We start from the raw sequence: 19,780 nt of genomic DNA, 5'->3' as shown, positions 1-19,780 counted from the left end.
TGCGCCAACAAATGCAAACTCTGAGACCTAACGATAGAGAGCAAGGAGCAATGATGCAACATTACTTTGGTGGTTTACAATATCAACAGGGTTTTACCATTGGAGAGTCATCAACCCAAGGAGCTAGTATGCAACATCAAAGTCAGGGCTTTAGCATTGGAGATTCTTCAACCCAAGGAGGAGGAATGATGCAGCATCAAAATCAGGGCTTTACCATTGGAGATTCATCAACCCAAGGAGGAATGATGCGGCATCAAGATAGTGGTTACCCATCTCTTTACCAGCAACTTCAAAGTCTGAGTTCTAAGTTCTAACGCTGAAGAACCATCAAATCAAAGAGAATGGATGCAACATGGTGCACAACATGTTCGCCAGCGAAGGCAGTCTCGTCTGTCTAATGCTGCTCCATATTCTAACCAAGGAAGAGGAGGTCGCGGGAGAGGAAGACGTTGACCCTTGATTAGACATGGGTTCTAAAATGAAAACTACTCATCTTCTCCTGTTTGTATCAGAAAAATAAACGTGAAGCAAGTCTGGTTTATACATTTTCGTAAATCATTTTTCTCTCTGTCTAGACGTTTTTATCTTTTTCTCTTACCTATCGCAATACTGATGTTTTGTATCAAATGGATTTGTCTCCGTTCATGGTTATAGTTTTTAAAAAAATCTTAGGATAGTTTATGCTTTAGCATCTCTCTTGTCATCTGAAGATGATGTTTCTATTTATTTTTGATCCGTATCCAACCATCTCTTCGCTCTCATCTCAGTTCTTGATGCGCAAGCAACCAGGGCTACTTAGATGGATTCTACATCTCCATTTGAGGGTTTAGTCATTACATTTTTTGCAACAAAATGTCTATTTTCATTTCCTTTTTGGATTATGGGGAGTCGTTTTTTTATAAAACTTATGACATCCCTTTGTATTTGGTTTGGTCAATTCTATGCAAACATACTATGTTCATGTGTACCACCAAAAAGACTAAAGAATTTGGATCTGGTTTAAGTGTTGAAGAGACAAATTCGATCTCCTGTCTGAATCATTATCATTAGGAAAAGGGGTTTAGGTAATTTGTTTACGTAAATTTAAGAAGGTAAGCTCTCTGTTCTTGAAGACACACACTCTTAAATATCTATAAACATAAAGAGTATCGAGGGCTTAAGAGATCTTGCTTACTAAGCGAGCTTGAATCAGTCTCAGACAAGTCTTAATTAAGCCTGAATCAGTCTCTGTTTAATATTCTTTTGAACTTGTTTTTGACTTAAAAACTTGCTTAGTATGTGTTTTCCCTGCACCACATTTTTATTGTGTACTTACTAAATGAAGGAGTTTCTTTGAATCATACCAAACCGTACTTGAACCAAAAAGATTTGTCATCGTTATTTATTAGATAGAAGATTGTGGTAGGATATTTTAGAGAGAATCAATATGAGATATTCTCCTATACTAGTAGCAATATACAGCCGTATGTTGTTATCTCATATACACGCAAGATCCTTGAGGATATTTACCAAGAGATACTATATATATATATATATATCTAGAAGCGCATCCATCACCTTGATTTAACAAAGGAAAACAAAAAAAACCCTAGAAGCTGCACCACGCCACAATTTGTTGAGTTGTGAAAATGGTAATCCAGTAGAATTTACTCTTTTTTGTTTTCTTTTATCTTTTTAATGTTCTTTATACAAAGTCAGGTAATAGCAAAAACCCAATTTCTGATCACAGGTATTGGGGCTACAACATGTGGTAATTAAGAGGGGGCAAGAACATAAAACTTTGAAAGTAGGTTCTATCGTGTGGATAACTGAAACTTTAACTCCATATGGTCGTGTGGATGGGTACTACTTTGGATCTGTAACGAAGCCTGACTACATTGTGAGGCTGTTTCCAGATTTCCAATTCCCTTTGGATGATCCACATGTCTCGTTCTTGAAAGAATTTGCAGAGCATATTGATGAAGAGGATCTGTACAAGAGATTTCATGATCCATTAAGTCAAGAGTTTGACTTCTTTGACGAAGAAAAAGAAGAAGTTATTGACTGCGACAGTACAACAACAAAGATGAGTAGTGAAGAAGAAAACAGTAACAAGATGGTTCCAGGAATGACTTTAATTTATCAACATTTGAGGAGCAGGGCACAAGGATCAACGGGCCAGAACTACTTCCACCAACCTGAGACTTATCAGCAGAACCAATTTGGTATTGGGCCCAATCTAGTCCCAAGTCAACAAATCCAAATTGGCGTTGTTCCCCACCTAGTCCCAAGTCTAGCTCCAGTGATGCCAATGATGAACAACCAGCTCCTTGATTCCAGGAGCAGACAGAACCTTGGGCACAAGGATCAACAATGTTTGCAGGTGTTTCACCCTGGGTCATCTTCATACCGTGGCAGAGGAGCTCAACACTCTTCCAGAGGACGTGGAAGTGAGAGGTCGATGCTAAAGTATAATCACCCTATGTGACATGGTTATTTTGAACCCTATTTCATTCTTTATTCTCGCTTTGGCAGTTTATAAGCTACCATTTTTCGTAGAACTTGCCCCAAATATTCTTATTGACTTTTTTTTCTTAAAGCTAGAAAACTGTGGTTTTTAGAGGACAATATTGGTTTTTATTATCACAAGAAGTCAAAACTCAAAAATGTCTTATTCGTAAACTACTCAATATAAAAAAAATATCCAGATTCTTTTGGATTGGCTTATTTGGTAAATGATTCAATATCTTTTAAAAATGTCAGATTCGTTTGGATTTGCTTATTTAGTAAATGATTCAATATATTTAAAAAAAGTCAGATTCTTTTGAATTAGCTGAGTAAGCTTGTGACGTGATCGCCCTTTATGCGTTAGTCTTCAGTCTTTAAATGATCTTCGTTAGCTCTCTGGTGTTAACATACCAAACAAAAATGGCTAAAACCAGGTCTTGTTTCGTCTACGCTATTATAGTGATTGCCCATTTATGTAACTGTGAAGCTGTCTTGTCTGAGAAAGACCAGGACAAGGTCTGGAATTTGCCTGGTCAAAATTTCAATGTAAACTTTGCTCACTATTCTGGTTTCGTTACGACGAATGAGAAAATGGGAAGAGCGCTCTTCTACTGGCTCTTTGAAGCTGCTGAAGATCCTGCGTCTAAGCCTCTCGTTCTCTGGCTCAATGGAGGTAACATAAACCCCTCTAAGACTTTCTCTGGCTCATTAAACATGTTTCGATCACTATGCGTTATTGTTATATGATATGGATCATTGATTTTTACTGTTGTGTAGCTACTTTGGTTTGGATTTGATTACTTATGATTTTATTATTGCTTCTAGTATGATACACATGATAGTATTTCCCCTTTTAGTATGATACACGTGATTTTATTTCCCATTTTAGTAAATGATACACGTGAGTGGATTTTTAATCTTGAATCTTGATTCTTCTTGGTCTGAGATGGAGTTCTTTTTTTACTATCTCTCTTTGCAGGACCAGGATGTTCATCGGTTGGATTTGGCGAGGCAGAAGAGATAGGGCCATTTCACATTAAGTCTGATGGGAAGACTCTTTACCTTAATCAACATTCTTGGAACCAAGGTAAAATTGAAATGAGAGATGTGCATATTATGTTTGCAATATTGGATACAAAGTCTCCTACATCCGTACGTAGTTGAAAAGATCATAAGATGTGTTTTCAACCTAAAAACAATTGATAATAACTGGATTAATATATCTCTCCTATAACTTACTTAGATCTCTTAGAGAGCTATAATTCCGATAAAGCTTAAAGCTTTTGGTGCAACTTGTTTGTGCAGCTGCGAATATTTTGTTCCTTGATGCACCGGTTGGAGTTGGTTATTCATACTCAAACACCTCGTCTGATTTGCTTACAAATGGTGATAAGAGAACTGGTAATTAACTGTTTTAGCTGCCTTAATCTCACTGTCTTCTTCGATACTCTTTTGTTGGTGGATGGGGTTTATAGTTGAGGTGTTATGATTTGCGCAGCACAAGACTCACTAACATTTTTACTGAAATGGGTTGAGCGATATCCGGAGTACAAAGGAAGAGAGTTTTATATAGTTGGGGAGAGCTATGCAGGTACTACTGTACTATAAGCATTGAAGCTTGGTTTACTTTATAATCCTCTATAATATTTGTTTTGTCTTAAAAATCTTATCTGGCTTGCTTGTTATAGGTCATTACATTCCTCAGCTGAGTCAAGCCATTGTAAAACATAACCAAGCTTCTGGTGAAAACACCATTAATCTGAAAGGTTACATGGTGAGCCTATCCTCATTATCTATCCATGTGTGCTTATCAGTCGAGAAGGTTTAAATTAATGTTTTTGATAATTGTTTGTTTTAAAGGTAGGAAATGGGCTTATGGATGATATTCAGGATAGGCTCGGTCTTTTCCAATATATGTGGTCGTTGGGGTTTATCTCCGACCAAACATACACCTTACTGAAACTTAAGTGTGCTTCGGAACCATTTATGATACCATTTATTTACGCCTCTGAAGCGTGTAAAAAGGTTCTAAAGATAGCCGACAAGGAAATGGGTAACATAGACCGTTACAGTGTCTTTACACCGGCCTGTGTTACAAATTCTTCCCAGTCAAGTATGTTGCTAAATAAAAAAAGACCATTTGTAAGTGATCTTAGCCGCGTGTATGATCCTTGCACGAAGAAACACTCCAAAGTGTATTTCAATCTTCCAAAAGTTCAAAAAGCCCTCCATGTCCCACCAAAAGTTGCACCATCCAAATGGGATACTTGCAGGTAATTATGAGGCTACAAAAAAAAGGGCTTAAGGCTTTGTAACAATTCTGATAGGAACAGTTTCTTTTTCGGTTTTGCAGTAAAGTCGTGGGTGAACACTGGAAAGATAGTCCTTCCTCGGTTCTAGACATTTACCACGAGCTTATAGCTGCCGGGCTACGGATTTGGGTTTTCAGGTCTTTTCTCTATATATATCTTTTCTTCAAGTTTTGTGGCGTTTTTGGTGGTTTAAAAAAGTTTTGTTTCTGTGGTGTAACAGTGGAGATGCAGATGCTATTGTACCAGTCACATCAACCCGGTACAGCATAAATGCTCTAAACCTTAGTACAATTAGTCCCTATGGCCCTTGGTACATAGACGGACAGGTAATTAACAAACAAACTCAACTGAGAAAAGTGAGAATCCATTGTCTAGAGGGCCGTCTCAAATTATACTAAGACCCTGTTCAAAAAAACAATTAACTATATATTTAACAATGTAATGAAATAATTTTAAAAGTTAATAATTTTATCTATATAAATTTGACGTTTTTCTTTTAATTATAGATAATAAATTTAAGAATACATTAAAAATTTAAAATTTTAAACCAAATTTATATATTTATTTTAGAAATTTTCTTAAGTATTTTTTTATTTTTAAGTTCGGGCCCTGTTCGACCGCTCCACTAGCACATGCTATTAGACGGCCCTGCTAGACATTGTTATGAAACCCTTTTGAAAATTTAGTCATGATGATTTGAAACAGGTGGGAGGGTGGAGTCAGCAGTATGCAGGTCTAAACTTTGTGATTGTGAGAGGATCAGGGCATGAAGTTGCTTTGCACAGACCAAAGGAGGCTCTTGCACTCTTCAAGGCTTTTATATCTGGAACTCCATTGACTCATGACGAGTTCTGATATGATTAAAACATGTTAATGTTGGATTCTATTAAGTTTGTACCATTTTATGAGAAGTCATACCATCCATTTCCCAGTCCATACATAATTCAAGAAAACACATTTTGTGTTTCTGAAAAGTATGTAAGAACTCGTTAAAGAGTATAATACTTGGGGTAAGAAATAGAAATTGAACTTACTTGCATCAGTGCTTCAATGTTTAATTCTGAACACACCTTAATGATTCTTGGCTCTGCACTGTTTATATTCTCTTCTGTAATAAACCTCTCACCCTCAGTAATCTCTTTCTTTTTCTTTGGTTCTTAGCTAGAGATCAAACGGTTTTAAGTATTTAAAAAAATGGTCCATACACCCGCTTAAACAATAATCATCTATAAAACACATAATCATAGGCTTATCGAATTCTTGAAAATTAGTTTCCACTGTTGTCTGAGGTCATTTCTCTGTTATCATAAAAGAGAAGTTGGTCAGACCGGATTTGAACCGGTTTGATCTCCGGTTTACTAAAATCTGGTAGAGATTGCTCGTCCTCTTCTTCTTCTATCCTCTCACGAAACAAAATCGTTCCGTTAAATCCTAAAGATTGAATCTTTCAACACCAGAAGAACTTGAAACACTCTGTTTTCGACTTCATCTGGTGTACACCGATGTTTTGGTAGAGGAAGCTCCGATGGGTTCGTTGAGACTGTCCATTCCATTGGACCCTTTCGACTCAAAAAGGTTTCATCTTTCCGCCTCTAGAACCTTCATCATCGGTTCTCCGATCAGTGTCAGTAAAATTAGAGTCGCCCGTCTCGATACCGAGGCTGACAACGCCATTGATTCTCATTCTGATTCTCCTAGTGGTGGTGGGAGAAGCTGGAGTTCTAAATTGAAAGGTGGAAACAGAGGGATAAAGAAAGACGTAGCTCGAAAGTTCACCTTCAGAAGAGGAGAAAGCAATGATCTTGACCTTGAGATTGAGGGTTTGTTTGTGAACAACGATGTTAACTACTCTGCTTTAAAGCAAGGTTTGAGTTTAGACCATTACAACGCTATACTGAAACATCTTGAGAGTTGCAATGACACTAATGCCCTCAAGTTCTTTGATTGGATGAGATGTAAACGCAAACTAGAAGCTAACACTGGAGCTTACAGTTTGATCCTCAGAGTTTTAGCGAGGAGAGAAGAATGGGACCGAGCCGAGGATCTCATCAAAGAGCTCTGTGGATCTCAGAGCTTGCAGAAGAGCTTTCAAGTCTTCAACACTGTTATATACGCCTGTTCTAAAAAAGGGAACGTGAAGCTAACTTCAAAGTGGTTTCATATGATGTTGGAGTTAGGTGTTCGACCAAACGTGGCTACAATAGGTATGCTCATGGGTCTTTACCAAAAGAACTGGAACGTGGACGAAGCTGAGTTCGCATTCTCTCATATGAGGATGTTTGGGATTGTCTGTGAGTCTGCTTACTCAGCGATGATAACTATCTACACTCGTTTGAGACTGTACGGTAAAGCAGAGGAAGTTATAGAGTTGATGAAAGAGGATAGAGTGAGGATGAAGCTAGAGAATTGGTTGGTGATGCTCAATGCTTATAGTCAGCAAGGGAAGATGGAGCAAGCTGAGTCTGTGTTGATCTCTATGGAAGAAGAAGCAGGTTTTGCTCCTAATGTCATTGCGTACAATACTCTCATCACTGGTTACGGTAAGGTTTCCAAAATGGAGGCTGCGGAGAGTTTGTTCCGCCGCTTCTTTGATCTTGGGATGAAGCCAGATGAGACTACTTACAGGTCAATGGTTGAAGGTTGGGGCCGTTCTGACAGTTATGAACAAGCAAAACGTTACTATCAAGAGATGAAGAGGTTGGGATATAAACCAAACTCATCAAATCTCTTTACTTTGATCAATCTCCAGGCTAAGTGTGGAGACAACGAAGGTGCTGTTAAAACTATTGAAGATATGGTCAGTACCGGATGCCAATATCCTTCCATCCTCGGCATCGTTCTGCAGGCTTATGAGAAGGCTGGGAAGATTGATGCAGTGCCTTACATTCTCAGAGGCTCCTTCCATAACCATATCCGTTCAAACCAGACTTCTTTCTCGATTCTAGCTATGGCTTACATCAAACACGGCATGGTTGACGAGTGCTTGGCCTTGCTGCGAGAGAAGAAATGGAGAGACTCGGCGTTTGAGTCTCACTTGTACCATCTCTTGATTTGCTCTTGCAAAGAATCTGGTCGGCTTGACGATGCTGTGAAGATATACAATCATACTATGGAGTATAATCTTCATATAACGTCCACGATGATTGATATCTACACTTCGATGGGGGAGTTTAGTGAAGCGGAGAAGCTTTATTCGAAGATGAAATCCTCTGGAGTTGTGCTGGACAGGATTGGTTTCAGCATTGTTATGCGGATGTACATGAAGGCAGGATCCTTGGAAGAGGCTTGCTCTGTGTTAAAGATCATGGATGAGCAGAAAGACATTGTTCCTGATGTGTTCATGTTTCGAGATATGCTTAGGTTGTATCAGAAGTGTGGTCTTCAGGAGAAGCTCGAGGAGTTATACTACAGGATCCGAAAGAGCGGGATCCATTGGGATCAGGAGATGTACAACTGCGTTATAAACTGCTGCGCGCGTGCTCTTCCTCTTGATGAACTCTCGAGAACTTTCGAGGAGATGATTCGCTGCGGGTTTAGGCCTAACACAGTCACGTTCAACGTCCTCCTCGATGTTTATGGTAAAGCCAAGAGCTTCAAAAAGGTCAACGAGGTGTTCTTGCTGGCGAAACGACACGGAGTTGTGGATGTGATCTCTTACAACACCGTTATAGCCGCGTATGGACACAACAGGGACTTCGAAAACATGTCGACGGCGATTAGGAACATGCAGTTCGACGGGTTCTCTGTGTCTCTCGAGGCTTATAACTCTATGCTGGATGCGTACGGGAAAGACAAACAGATGGAGAAGTTCAGAAGCATCTTGAAGAGGATGAAGAACTCTGCTGGTAAAACGGATCGTTATACGTATAACATTATGATCAATATCTATGGAGAGCAAGGGTGGATCGATGAAGTGGCGGATGTGCTGAGAGAGCTGAAAGAATCTGGACTTGGTCCTGACTTGTGTAGCTACAACACGTTGATAAAGGCGTATGGTATTGGTGGGATGGTTGAAGAAGCTGTTGGGTTGGTGAGAGAGATGAGGGTGAGTGGGATAACGCCTGATAAAGTTACTTACACCAATTTGGTCACAGCTTTGCGCAGGAACGATGAGTTTCTTGAGGCTATTAAGTGGTCCTTGTGGATGAAGCAAATGGGTATATAGAAAAAACTGAGTTTTCCATACACATAGCTGGTTCTTTATTTCAATGTTTTTTTGTCTATAGTTGGTGCTTTTGTTGAGGCATGCGTGTACAATCTAATCAGTGATTAATAGTCAATGAATAAATCAAAACAGTGTTGTCTGTCTGTCACTCAGTGAGTATAACAGGTCTTTGTCAATACCGTTGCATTTATCTTCAATACATACTTGCACACAAAAATAATTACAAGATGATGTTTTGGTATATGTTACTCTTAAGACAATCTACAGAGAAGGGTCTTGAGCTTTTTTTACACAAAAAGTTACAGATTCTGGCTTGAAGCAAACAAAAACCGAACACAATACACTCAAAATAAAACAAAAAAAATCTTCTTATACCTTACTTTTCTTTGTCTCACAGCCAGAAATTAAGCATTGCCTGTTTCAGTAAACATGCCAAATGTTTGCTAAGTTCTAATAAAAATACTGAATAGGTTTTACTAATGAAAGATCTGCTTGAATGTACCTCTTGAACGGAGACAATGGCTGGATCAATCCAGGGTTGTAAATTCTCCATTGTATTAGACCTCTTCTCTTCAGATGATTGAACAGATCTTACCTCCTCCTTCATTTCCATGAGTATCACTCCACTAGTTTCAGGTTCTGTCTTAGTTTTTTCCTTCTCAAGCTGCTCTACTCTTTCTCTCAACCGCTGCATTTCAGATTGATACTCTGCACGGTCTCTCTTGCCGCTTCTGTCTCTTGTCTGTTTAGTTGATTTCTTTTTCATCTTTGTCTGCTTTGCAACCTTCATCTTCAGAGCGTCCTCAGTTTTAAGCTCTTTCACTTTCTCATCCAGCTTCTTGATATGGTCCCAGTACACATCAAAGTAACTCTTCTTTGAATCCAAGCTCTCCTCAATAACTTCCTTCTCCACTGGAATAGAAAGATCATTAGCCAATTCTGGAAAGGGTATATGAGATCTATCACTCAATGACTTGTTCTTATCATTCTCTTGAAGCTTCACATCTAAGCTAGTCAAGTCACTATGCCCCAAGCTCAAAAGCTGGCTTCTATAAGCATACACTTGGCACTCAAGCGCAGTGATTACATTCTCTTTCTGGTGAATAAAATCCTCCAAATGCGCAAACCACATCTCAGCGTGAGATATCTCTTCTTCGGCTATCCTCTTGTACTTTCCAGCTTCTCTGGCCAGATCAGCTTTCTCTCCTTGCAGCCTAAGAATCATTGACAAGGCCTCGCTTGCTGATGTGGCAGATGCCTCTCTCTCTGCGTGTAACTCATCTTGGAGCCTCTCAATTACTTCTTTGTGCTCATAAAGAGCGATTCTTAGATCAAGAATCTCAGCTCCAGGTATTCTCAAGCTGTGGCTTCGTTCAAGCATGTCTCTGCAAACACACATACATCGAAAACAGATTTATACATAAATGTTCTGTAATGAGTTTCATTCATCCCATATATAGTTCAAGACAAGAAAAATATTTTGTTTTTCTTTCCACCAAAAGATGCAGCAGAATCTAAATGAGGAAAGAAAGAATCTCATTGTAGAAAGAAGGGAAGAAGAGGAACCTGATTGATGAACCTGTGGATTGTATGAGAGTGATGACTAGTTTAATCTCTTGGACTTTGGAAGTACTTAAAAGTTCAAACAGAAGAGATGGATTAACAAACTTTTATCTAATCAAAGTGGAAATTATCTAAACAAGGAATATAATCACTCACACAAGCCAGGCTAGACAAAACAAATCATTATGGTTCCTTATCAATATCAAAAGTAGACAGGTTACAGAAACATATCAGATCATAAACCTAACAAAGGTCTGTAGGTATTAAAAATACAGTGAATAAACTTATAAAATAATGATGAAATGCTGGAATATCTCAAAGAAAAGAGCTGGAACGTACTTAGTGAAATAATCTTTGAATGATTAAAACTTAATGTGACCTTTAACTTTGCGTGGGGCATGTCATCTTATCTTTGAATTTGGTTTGAAAACTTCTTTGGGGTTAAATTCTAAAATCTTATAAAGAAATGTTAAAGAATACAAAAAGAGAATTTCAAGATTCAACGGCTCCTTACAGGGCCAAGTATTAGTTCCAGTGGGACCAACGGTGGCCGTCTGGCCGACCTCTTTCCGCCACGTGTTAGAGACGGAGACTTGTGTCTGAAAACATATACACACACTGATACAGCGATAGGGAAGGATTCAATCATTCATTAGTAAAGTTCCGGCTAGAATTGCAAATCTTTGAGGTCACAACTTTAGTTAAAAAAGAATACAAACTCTGTTTGTGCATATTGTAATTGATAACTTGTTGACTATAAACACATTCAAACTTGTCTCCAAACATCTATGAACACAATCTCAGTTTCTTTGTTGTGTGCCAGAGAAGAAAACCAGAAACATATTATAATGCAAGTGTGCTTTCGAGATGGATGAATGTCAATGGAGTGGACAACCTGCAATGTTATCATCAAAACAAGCCAAAGATTCAAAACCAGATTTAACCTAAAAACTAGAACTTTAAGAGAAGCAAGTTATGAAACCATTAAGAGAACTAAGAACTCACCAGTCCCCTTTGAGCTACGAGACAGCTTCACCACCCTTCCTCTGATCCCACAACTGCAAACCAAAACCATAACCTCCAGTGACAAACTCACTCGGAGAAGCCCACTTCACAGCCCTATAACCCACAAGCCCATTCCCATCAAAGACCCTTCCCCATTCTCAACCGTCACCACATTCACTCTCCCATCATCACACACTCTCCTGATCTTTCCCTCCAATCCACACCTTCCACGCGTCCCACGTGAAACCCCTCTCCTTCCACCGCGTAAACCTCCTCGATCTCCGCTCCTTCCACAAGATCAACCATCAGCACGTAGAGCGAACCGGAACACGTGGCCGCCGAAACCATAGGTTTGAAGGAGCCACCGTCGTTTCCAGCGGCGATACGCGAGAAGGTGAAGCCCATGATGATAACGACTCGACTAAAGGGTTACTGTTCGGGTCGAGAGACTGTATCTCGAGTGATGAAGATTCATAGTCTGGATCGTAGAAAGCTGCTGTGAAGAAACGATTCATAGCGGAAGCCATCTAACTCCGTCTACGTACTTTGACTGAGGTAATCTATGGACATTGATGGAACGAATCCTGCATCTCGATGGCGAAACATAGGTCTCAAGGGTTTTAGGACCAAACAATGAACTCCGGTCGGAAAATTAGAAGCTTCAGACCTATAACTAGCCTCGTTCCTTTGCTGTAATTAATAAAACACCATTCAGCTTAATTAAAACGTTAATTATTAATTTATTTTTATATATTTTACATTTATATAAAATTATTTTGGTTAATTATAAAAATTATTATTCAAAAAGACAATATGTAAATTTAGACTACATCAAAAAAAAAATTATTAGATGTAGACTAATTTCAAATAATTTTAGCCGATTTAACTGATTCAAAACGATTTAAATTAATTTAAATTACATAAATCAAATTTTAAAAAAAATTAACGATGCCCAATTTGCCACCTAAATAGAAGTTTGCTAAACCCATTTTTAGAACACTGCTTTTAAATATTTTGGGTTGTGTAGTACATTACCAACGCGCATCTTCTATGTAAACACATACATTGTGATACGTTTGAATGAAATACCACTAAATCGTTTTACAGTTTTTGTTACTTGCTTCAAAAGGCACAAGAAGGTGAAGCCCGTCGAAAATCCATGATAAGAAGAGAGGCAACACTATGAGCAAGAGCTCCTAACACTACAAACACATGGAATATCTGATGGCTATGTCCTGCAATATCGAAAGCTCCAGGCTTCCATCTCTCAGGTATACGGCTCACGTAAAACCCTGCTCCCGTTGCATACAACACAGCCATCGCCAGCTCGTAGACTAGAGCGATAACCACGTTAGGGTGATCCTTATGAAGGTAAAGCACGTGCGAGGCGGGTATGACGCCAGAGAATCCCATCGTTAGGAAAAGCGCTGCTCTGAAAGATCTGAAACGCGGAGCTGAGAGCGCTGGAGAGAGGAGAGCGAAGATGGCGAGGAGGCCGAGGATTGAGATTGAGGAGAGGTAGAATAGACGCCAGTTAGTGTGGCAGGAGAAGGCGTAGTAGATTGGTGCGAAGAAGGAGCAGACGATCATGAGGGAGATCCCTGCGTAGTCTAGGCGCCAGAAGAAGAGGTTGAAACGTCTTGAGTGACAAGCGAAGAGGTGTGACATGGAGCTGCATATCAAGCAGGTCATTGCTCCGGTTAAGAAGACTAGCCATGGCCATTTCGGGATTGTTTCGTAGTTAACGTCTCCTTGAGGGTTCAGGAACGAGCTAGTGTGTGTCACGTTCGAGTCCTGCCAAGAGACAACATACTTTTAAACTTAAATCATTTTAAAAACATGTGATTTGGGAAAGGTAGGTAGGCACAGAGAAAGAAGGGAGAGAGAAGAATCCAAGAAAACCGAAACAAATAGTGGGGGCAAGTTACATGTGATTTCAAAGTAGGTGAGGGCATAAAGCAAGCCTAAGAATCTGAAGATAGCCATTAACCAATGTAAATAAACAAAAAGATTAGCCCAAGTAAGCAGTGGCAGATCTATGAGAACTTTTTATTTAGAATATTATCATGAACTTTGAGTTACTAGGGAAGTTTGAGCTAAATATTCAAAGAAAATTAAAATTCTGAGCTAATTATCTAAAAGAAAATCAAAATTTAGTGAGCAAAATGAACATGACATGGTGGGTGAAAGTTACCACCTACTGCAAAATGCAATCACCATATCATATGTTTACATGAGCACAATGACATGCATGTAGTATTTACTTATATTAGTTTAAACAATGTCACAGAATATAAAGGTTATAAGAATCTTACGTGATGATCGCTGGAGAAGTAAACAGCTTTAGCCATTGACGGCCACGGCCAGCGAATTGTTACTCTGTCATTAGAGGACCCACCAAGAAAGTTGAATTTTTTACTAATAAAACAAAAAACAGAGCTTTAAAAGACGACTTTGACCTCGAGAGTTCTTACCTGGAGAAGACGTTGACAAACCCGGCGAGGCCAACCTCCGTCGTTTCCATGCAACTCACCACCATCATCCACCCGAATATCAGAAACCCACCTAAATGCCTATCCATTTGCAAACCGGAAACAAATCTCAATTTCATATTATCTAAACCGGAAAATCACAAACGTGATTAAATACATACGTCCAAATGTTGAGAGTCTCATTGTGCCAAGAGAAAGCGCTGAGGAACGTCTCCGTGAGAGACCATTCACATCGGTAATGATTGTGTATGTACTCGTTGTCCTTGAGATACCTCGGCAACTCCTCGAACTTCATCAACCTCCTCTCAGATCTCTTCTTCTTCTCGCCGGAATCCAAAGCTTTCCCATTTCTCTCCGGTGTTGTCTTCGAAGACTCCCTCACCGGTCTCCGTTTCTGCATGGTCGTTCAAGAAATTGAGCTCCGGCGAGACTTCCGGCGAATCAACCACCGTCCAGTTATCTCTCTTTCTCTCTCTGTTTTGTTTTTTTTTTTTGGATATTTTTGAATCAGTTTTGGTCTAGCGATCATCGTGGATGCTTCCTCTCCTACTTATACGGAGAAGAAACCTCTTTGGATTTTAAAAAACGAGCAAGCTTCGTGAAGATTATTACCTACGTGGCGGCTTTGACCGGTCTTTGTTTCCACGTGGCTTTATTTCGTTGGGTGTAGTTGTTTTGCTTAGTGTGAGGAGGATTACAGGTGATTTATATTTTACCCGCCGTGTCCGTTTGAAACAAAAACAAATCATAAAGTTAGGGACTACAGTTTGGGAAGGTGAGAAATGCAGAAATTGTGGTGTCATTAAACAATTTAGTGTTTTCAAAGTTACACAAGTGGAGTGACGTAATTATTTTAATCCCCGAAAACCTTGTTTTTTTACTCTAAGGTTCTTATGTACATTTCTCGAAACCAACGTAACATGTGATTAACTCTTTGTATCTTGTCGTGTTTGGTTTTTAATCATATATACTGGTCGTATGAATTGTCGTTTACGAAGTTGATAGACTTTGTAGTTCACGTTATGATCAATGCTGAGTTAGAATATGTTTGGTGTTTTCTTATAAACTGTTATAATCATCTCTCTTGATATAGTATTTTACATTACATCAGACCAATTACGACGATAATTACAACCACTTTTGACTTTTTGAGTAATGAAACCTATGTTTTCGTGTCATTTATACCTTTTCCAGACTTGTTTATAAGACAGAGCGTGTTGATCGAAATAATTAAAACATATATAGGCCACAATAAGGTAGATTGCATGAATAAGTAAACTTTTAATTGGTTATAGATTCTCAAGGAGGATTTGTTTCATAAGACAAGACAACACGTACATCTATATTCTTAATTGTATATATATAGTTGAGGTTACTGTTAAATTAAATTGTTTATCAAACTAAACGCGTGAAACATTTTAATATACAGATTTAAAATGAATGGATGGTTCGCTTACCAAAACAAAAATACAGTTGGCCCAGAATTCGACGTTGGCATGTTGCTCCAATAGTTCAATGTTACATATTGAACTGTGCAAAATTAAATAATTTTTTTGGTGTGCATATGATATTAGTTTTTTTAATTTATTTGAATACCTGAATATTCATTTTCTTTGATAAGTATATACCTGAATATTCATGCAAATTTACATATTTTTGAATTAAGGGATAAACGTCCACACTATAGTTTATGTATAACTACAACATCGTGCGTTTCGTATTTTCCCAAATGAACATAAGGGTGTACTCCACTCATAGCCTATGAGAAAAGGAAAGCAACAAAAAATAAATAAAATGGTTATAGCAAGGGGAAAAAAACATTTAAAACATCATTAAATTTTTTGAGAAAGAGCTTACAAATATCATAATTTTTACTTTCTTCCTCTAATGACAACCTTATATATACTTGACTAGTAAATTAGATATTATGAAACAATATCGACATATTTTGGATGCTACGTGAACAACACACGCGCATCAATTCCCTTTAGAAACATAAAATATATGAAACCTAATTGATATGGTATCAACAAATGTTTAAAAACTAATTAAATTAGCGTTTGGAAAAAAAAAACTAAAATTAAAAGAAGAATATGGCGTTTGGAAAACGAAAGAGCTATACAGTGTGTATAAGCTTGGACAACAGAGTTGAACAAATCGGAATATCGGATACATCTCAAGCGAGAAAGATTGCGAGTTTTAACTTTACAGAACGTACCATGCCCAAGTTTATGCTGTATCGGGAGCATGCTGTGGATTCCCTGAGACTACTGGGCTGATAATCGGCGAGTATTATTTGTGCTGTGCTACATTGCATGATAATAATGTCTGTTTAGAAATACATGATTATCTCTTTATTGTTATGTTTCTACTTTCTCTAGAAACTAGATCTTGACCCGCCCTCGAGAGGGCGGGTATATGTTTTGTTTTTAAATTTTTTTGTCTAATATAATTTATATGGTTGTGTGTTTGTAGAATCATATTTTTGTATGATATGAATTTAATAGAATAGATAATTTTTGTAAGTATATTAAATAAATCAAGTTCCATATGTATTTGTGTCTTTCCTTATATCATATATGTATTTTTTTTGTAATCATATTTATGTTTTTATCTGTGATCATATATTCATATTATATACTACATGTAGGGATAAGAGTTCAGGTTCGATTCCGACTATTCAGATATTGGTCTTTAGATGAGAGATTAAAACCTATTTGGATATTTATAAATTTTAGTTCGGATTCAGTTTGGATCATTACGGGTTCAGTTCAAATATGGATATTCATTTAAATTATGTAAAAATATTAAAATACAAATGTACCATAAATTCTATTAATTGTGCGACTGGTTTTTCCGCTACCACCCGCAAACGCTGCTTTTGCGGTTGGTAGCGGTTGTCGGCAGTTTGCAACAATCACTCAAATCGCTCTAAACCGCTTCAAACCGCTCCGAATCTCATAAATTCAAAAGCTGGCTCCAGCTACCGTTTGCGGTTGCGGGAGAATAATTTTTTTTCTTTTTTTAAATCAATATATATACAAAAGTAAAAATGTTTAATAAAAATTTTAAAATTGAAATTATAAAAATATTAAAATATATCTATTATATTTTAATTAATATTATAAAATTTTATAATAAAAACAATTTCAATAAATTTTCAAAACTTTATGGGTGAAAGTAAAAATATTTAATAAAAAATATTAATTAAAATAAAGAATCCGAGTAATAGTTGGGATTATGTTAGGAAAAATGAAATACATGAACATCATCGAAAAAATTGTTGGGATTTAAACAGTAAAAATAATGGTGGTTACATAACAAAAATAAGATATATGGATACAGTTACAAAAAGTGGTGGTTGCCGATCATTAGGCACTTTAAGTGGGGGGTTACATAATATATATATATATATTTCATTGCAGTTATATTAAAAAAGTATGTATTATTAAAATTTAAGTTGGACATAGCTTTTTATCAATGGGTCACACTGCTGTTTTAATAGAATAGATATAACATTTAATAAATATTTTTGATCGAATAACCTATTTTAATCCCGTTAAACTAAATGATTTTATATGAATGTTTATTTCTATTAAAACCGTTAAAACCTATTTTAACATCTTGCTCTTTGTTAATTGATAAACTTAATGTTTATATAAAATATTTAAAATTTGAATAAATTAATGTCTAGTTGAATAAATCCTAATTTTTAGGTGAGATGTAAGTTATAATTAGTTAAAATAATTAAATATACCAAATTTTATTATAACTAAATATTATATTTTAATAGTCGGTGAAAATAGTATATATTTTCTTTTGTAATATTAAAGGTGAAAAAATGACACTATAATAAGTGTTTTTATTTTGTATTTCTTAACAAATATAAAGTGTCTGTGATATAAAAATTAAATTTTATACTTTTTAACTGAGATTATAAGGAATAATTAGCATACAATTATAGAAAGATATGTCAATAATGTAACTGTATACATAATTATATAAAATAATGTGTTCTATTAATAAAATAAAAGGTTAAAATTCTAAAAAGAAAAAGGTTCAGATTATCCAATAACACACAAAAGAAAATTTTGATAGAATACTGTTGAAAGGAAGTAAGCAAACTTAATTTTGATATAAACCCAAAAGAAAAGAATAATTATTATCATTTATATAACAGTTGCCTAATATAAATATTAGAAAGAAGTGGTGTGGCCATCGATAATTATGGAAAGGAGGTTACAAAATACATGGTTTGACCAATAGATGGTAGTTATGGAAATGCAGTTTTAATTTCAATTCAGTTTTAAAGTATTATGTTTTATTTTTTTAGATTTGATAACATAGCAATTATTAGACTGAACATATGTCAATTGGTCATACTTGTGTTTTAATAGAATAGATATAACTATTGAATTAGTAGGGACTTGAATAATCCAATCGATAAATTAAGAACATGCATGCCTATGGGTTAATGGGGTTGGCCAATTATTAGCTGATTAACGAAATACATGTATGTATATACTATACTGTAATAACTATACTTACAAGAGTATTATACAGTTTATACTATACTTACACATATTTTGAAAATTATATAAGAATCCAAACTATTTATTAAGTATATTATTATATCACCAAGTTGTCGTGGAGTGAACATATTTTCTAGTTTGCTTTGTTGGTCCGTTTTTCAACTAAATCAATTCTTAGACGCCATGAATTTCGTGCGAAGAGGATTAAACAATAAACAATACATGGAGATGAGTAATTGTATAGATGGGTTAAAGATTACTCAGTATCAGTATCTTTGTGAAGTGCGCATGAATAAAGGTGAGTATTAAGGAGACGTGATAAATTGCGTAAACTTAAAAGCAAACATCAATATTATTAGTGTTTGACTAACAAAGCAATAGACATACAAATGTTTGATGAACTGATGATATAATTTTTTGGTTAGAGGGATGGACAAATATTTAACAGGACAAGTACAACTGGTTATCAACTAATCTGGGAAGACGTATGCGGTATATTAATAACCCGGTTTTGGTTTCTTCATTTCATTATGGTTTCTTTTGCTTGTTCTCTCTTTTTAATTGCAGGGTTTTCAGGTTTAGCTTTAGACTTTTAGTATAGACAACGGGTACACCAACTTAACATGTTTTAAAAAACACGATTAATCAGATTTACAGATAACAGTAATTATATTTTGAAATTTTATTGAAGAAATATGAACTTGCATGATAAAATATTTAAATCATAAAACTTCTAGTTACACCGCTCTATTATATTGTTATCATATGTATGAAAATGGACAAAAGCTTTGAAATATATTATTACATTGTTAACGTAAACAAACCATTTAACGAACTTATACTTTTTCGGTTGTGTTTTAAGATTATGCAAGCTGTATTTTAAGATTATGCAAGCTGTATTTTAAGATTATGCAAGCTGTACTTATCGAGAACAACTAGCTAGGAACATATAAAACTTGATTTAATTGGAGGAAGTAAACTAATTAAATCAGATAAAACCATATCCAAATATAATCCAAATAATATTTGTTTGTAAACTAACAAACCTAACACATATATCAGATACACTTCCAAATTATGGTTTGATTATGTAAGCAAGTTTGTTCAGTTTGGTTTTAATGACATTTTTAATTGCGTGTAGCACTGTTAGTATGGGTAGATATAATGGGGGCCATTTAGGTGGTAGGGAAGTTTTTTTAACAAACCCAAGAAATTTGAGGGCAT

General features: G+C 36.3%; 5 protein-coding genes across 12 annotated transcripts; 2 read left to right on the top strand and 3 right to left on the bottom strand.

The window, feature by feature from the left end:
* The first annotated feature begins 1,567 nt into the window (after positions 1 to 1,567).
* LOC103852335 (serine carboxypeptidase-like 29) lies at positions 1,568 to 5,841 on the top strand. The gene is made up of 10 exons (XM_009129243.3): positions 1,568 to 1,631; positions 1,730 to 3,160; positions 3,467 to 3,574; positions 3,793 to 3,888; positions 3,986 to 4,078; positions 4,176 to 4,261; positions 4,348 to 4,760; positions 4,841 to 4,936; positions 5,020 to 5,125; positions 5,505 to 5,841. The coding sequence occupies exons 2-10, from the start codon at positions 2,866 to 2,868 to the stop codon at positions 5,652 to 5,654; spliced, it is 1,443 nt and encodes a 480-aa protein (XP_009127491.1). The 5' UTR covers positions 1,568 to 1,631; positions 1,730 to 2,865; the 3' UTR covers positions 5,655 to 5,841.
* Positions 5,842 to 6,036: 195 nt separating this feature from the next.
* LOC103852325 (pentatricopeptide repeat-containing protein At4g30825, chloroplastic) lies at positions 6,037 to 9,107 on the top strand. The gene has a single exon (XM_009129238.3). It carries the CDS (start codon positions 6,325 to 6,327, stop codon positions 8,962 to 8,964), a length of 2,640 nt encoding a protein of 879 aa, XP_009127486.1. The 5' UTR covers positions 6,037 to 6,324; the 3' UTR covers positions 8,965 to 9,107.
* Positions 9,108 to 9,123: 16 nt separating this feature from the next.
* On the bottom strand, positions 9,124 to 10,958 carry LOC103852309 (myosin-binding protein 7). 6 transcript variants are annotated; one of them, XM_033279807.1, is made up of 4 exons: positions 10,684 to 10,958; positions 10,531 to 10,596; positions 9,467 to 10,349; positions 9,124 to 9,379 (listed from the first exon to the last, which is right to left on the bottom strand). In XM_033279807.1, exons 3-4 carry the CDS (start codon positions 10,343 to 10,345, stop codon positions 9,356 to 9,358), a joined length of 903 nt encoding a protein of 300 aa, XP_033135698.1. In that variant the 5' UTR covers positions 10,346 to 10,349; positions 10,531 to 10,596; positions 10,684 to 10,958; the 3' UTR covers positions 9,124 to 9,355. The 6 variants fall into 6 exon arrangements, with proteins under 6 accessions (XP_033135698.1, XP_018509236.1, XP_009127471.1 ...); XM_018653720.2 differs by having other exon boundaries at positions 10,531 to 10,543; XM_009129223.3 differs by having other exon boundaries at positions 10,531 to 10,543; positions 10,867 to 10,958.
* Positions 10,959 to 11,213: 255 nt separating this feature from the next.
* Positions 11,214 to 12,184, bottom strand: LOC103852286 (nuclear pore complex protein NUP43; the record flags this gene model as incomplete). The annotated part of the gene is given in 6 exon segments (XM_009129195.3): positions 11,214 to 11,422; positions 11,533 to 11,677; positions 11,680 to 11,721; positions 11,724 to 11,900; positions 11,903 to 12,049; positions 12,052 to 12,184. Coding segments are annotated over 5 exon segments (630 nt in total), but the record flags the coding sequence as incomplete, so codon positions are not given.
* Positions 11,214 to 15,880, bottom strand: LOC103852293 (heptahelical transmembrane protein 2). Of its 3 annotated transcripts, none has more exons than XM_009129211.3 (5): positions 14,186 to 14,546; positions 14,007 to 14,105; positions 13,848 to 13,911; positions 12,638 to 13,326; positions 11,214 to 12,199 (listed from the first exon to the last, which is right to left on the bottom strand). In XM_009129211.3, the coding sequence occupies exons 1-4, from the start codon at positions 14,422 to 14,424 to the stop codon at positions 12,655 to 12,657; spliced, it is 1,074 nt and encodes a 357-aa protein (XP_009127459.1). In that variant the 5' UTR covers positions 14,425 to 14,546; the 3' UTR covers positions 11,214 to 12,199; positions 12,638 to 12,654. The 3 variants fall into 3 exon arrangements, with proteins under 3 accessions (XP_009127459.1, XP_009127453.1, XP_033135657.1); XM_033279766.1 differs by lacking the exon at positions 11,214 to 12,199 and adding an exon at positions 15,653 to 15,880 and having other exon boundaries at positions 12,655 to 13,326; positions 14,186 to 15,620; XM_009129205.3 differs by lacking the exon at positions 11,214 to 12,199 and having other exon boundaries at positions 12,521 to 13,326.
* Positions 15,881 to 19,780: the final 3,900 nt, after the last annotated feature.

Source organism: Brassica rapa, chromosome A01, assembly GCF_000309985.2.
Source record: "Brassica rapa cultivar Chiifu-401-42 chromosome A01, CAAS_Brap_v3.01, whole genome shotgun sequence".
Classification (NCBI taxonomy): domain Eukaryota; kingdom Viridiplantae; phylum Streptophyta; class Magnoliopsida; order Brassicales; family Brassicaceae; genus Brassica; species Brassica rapa.
The sequence above is the reverse complement of the archived record's forward strand: the minus strand, read 5'-3'. Positions and strand labels throughout refer to the sequence as shown.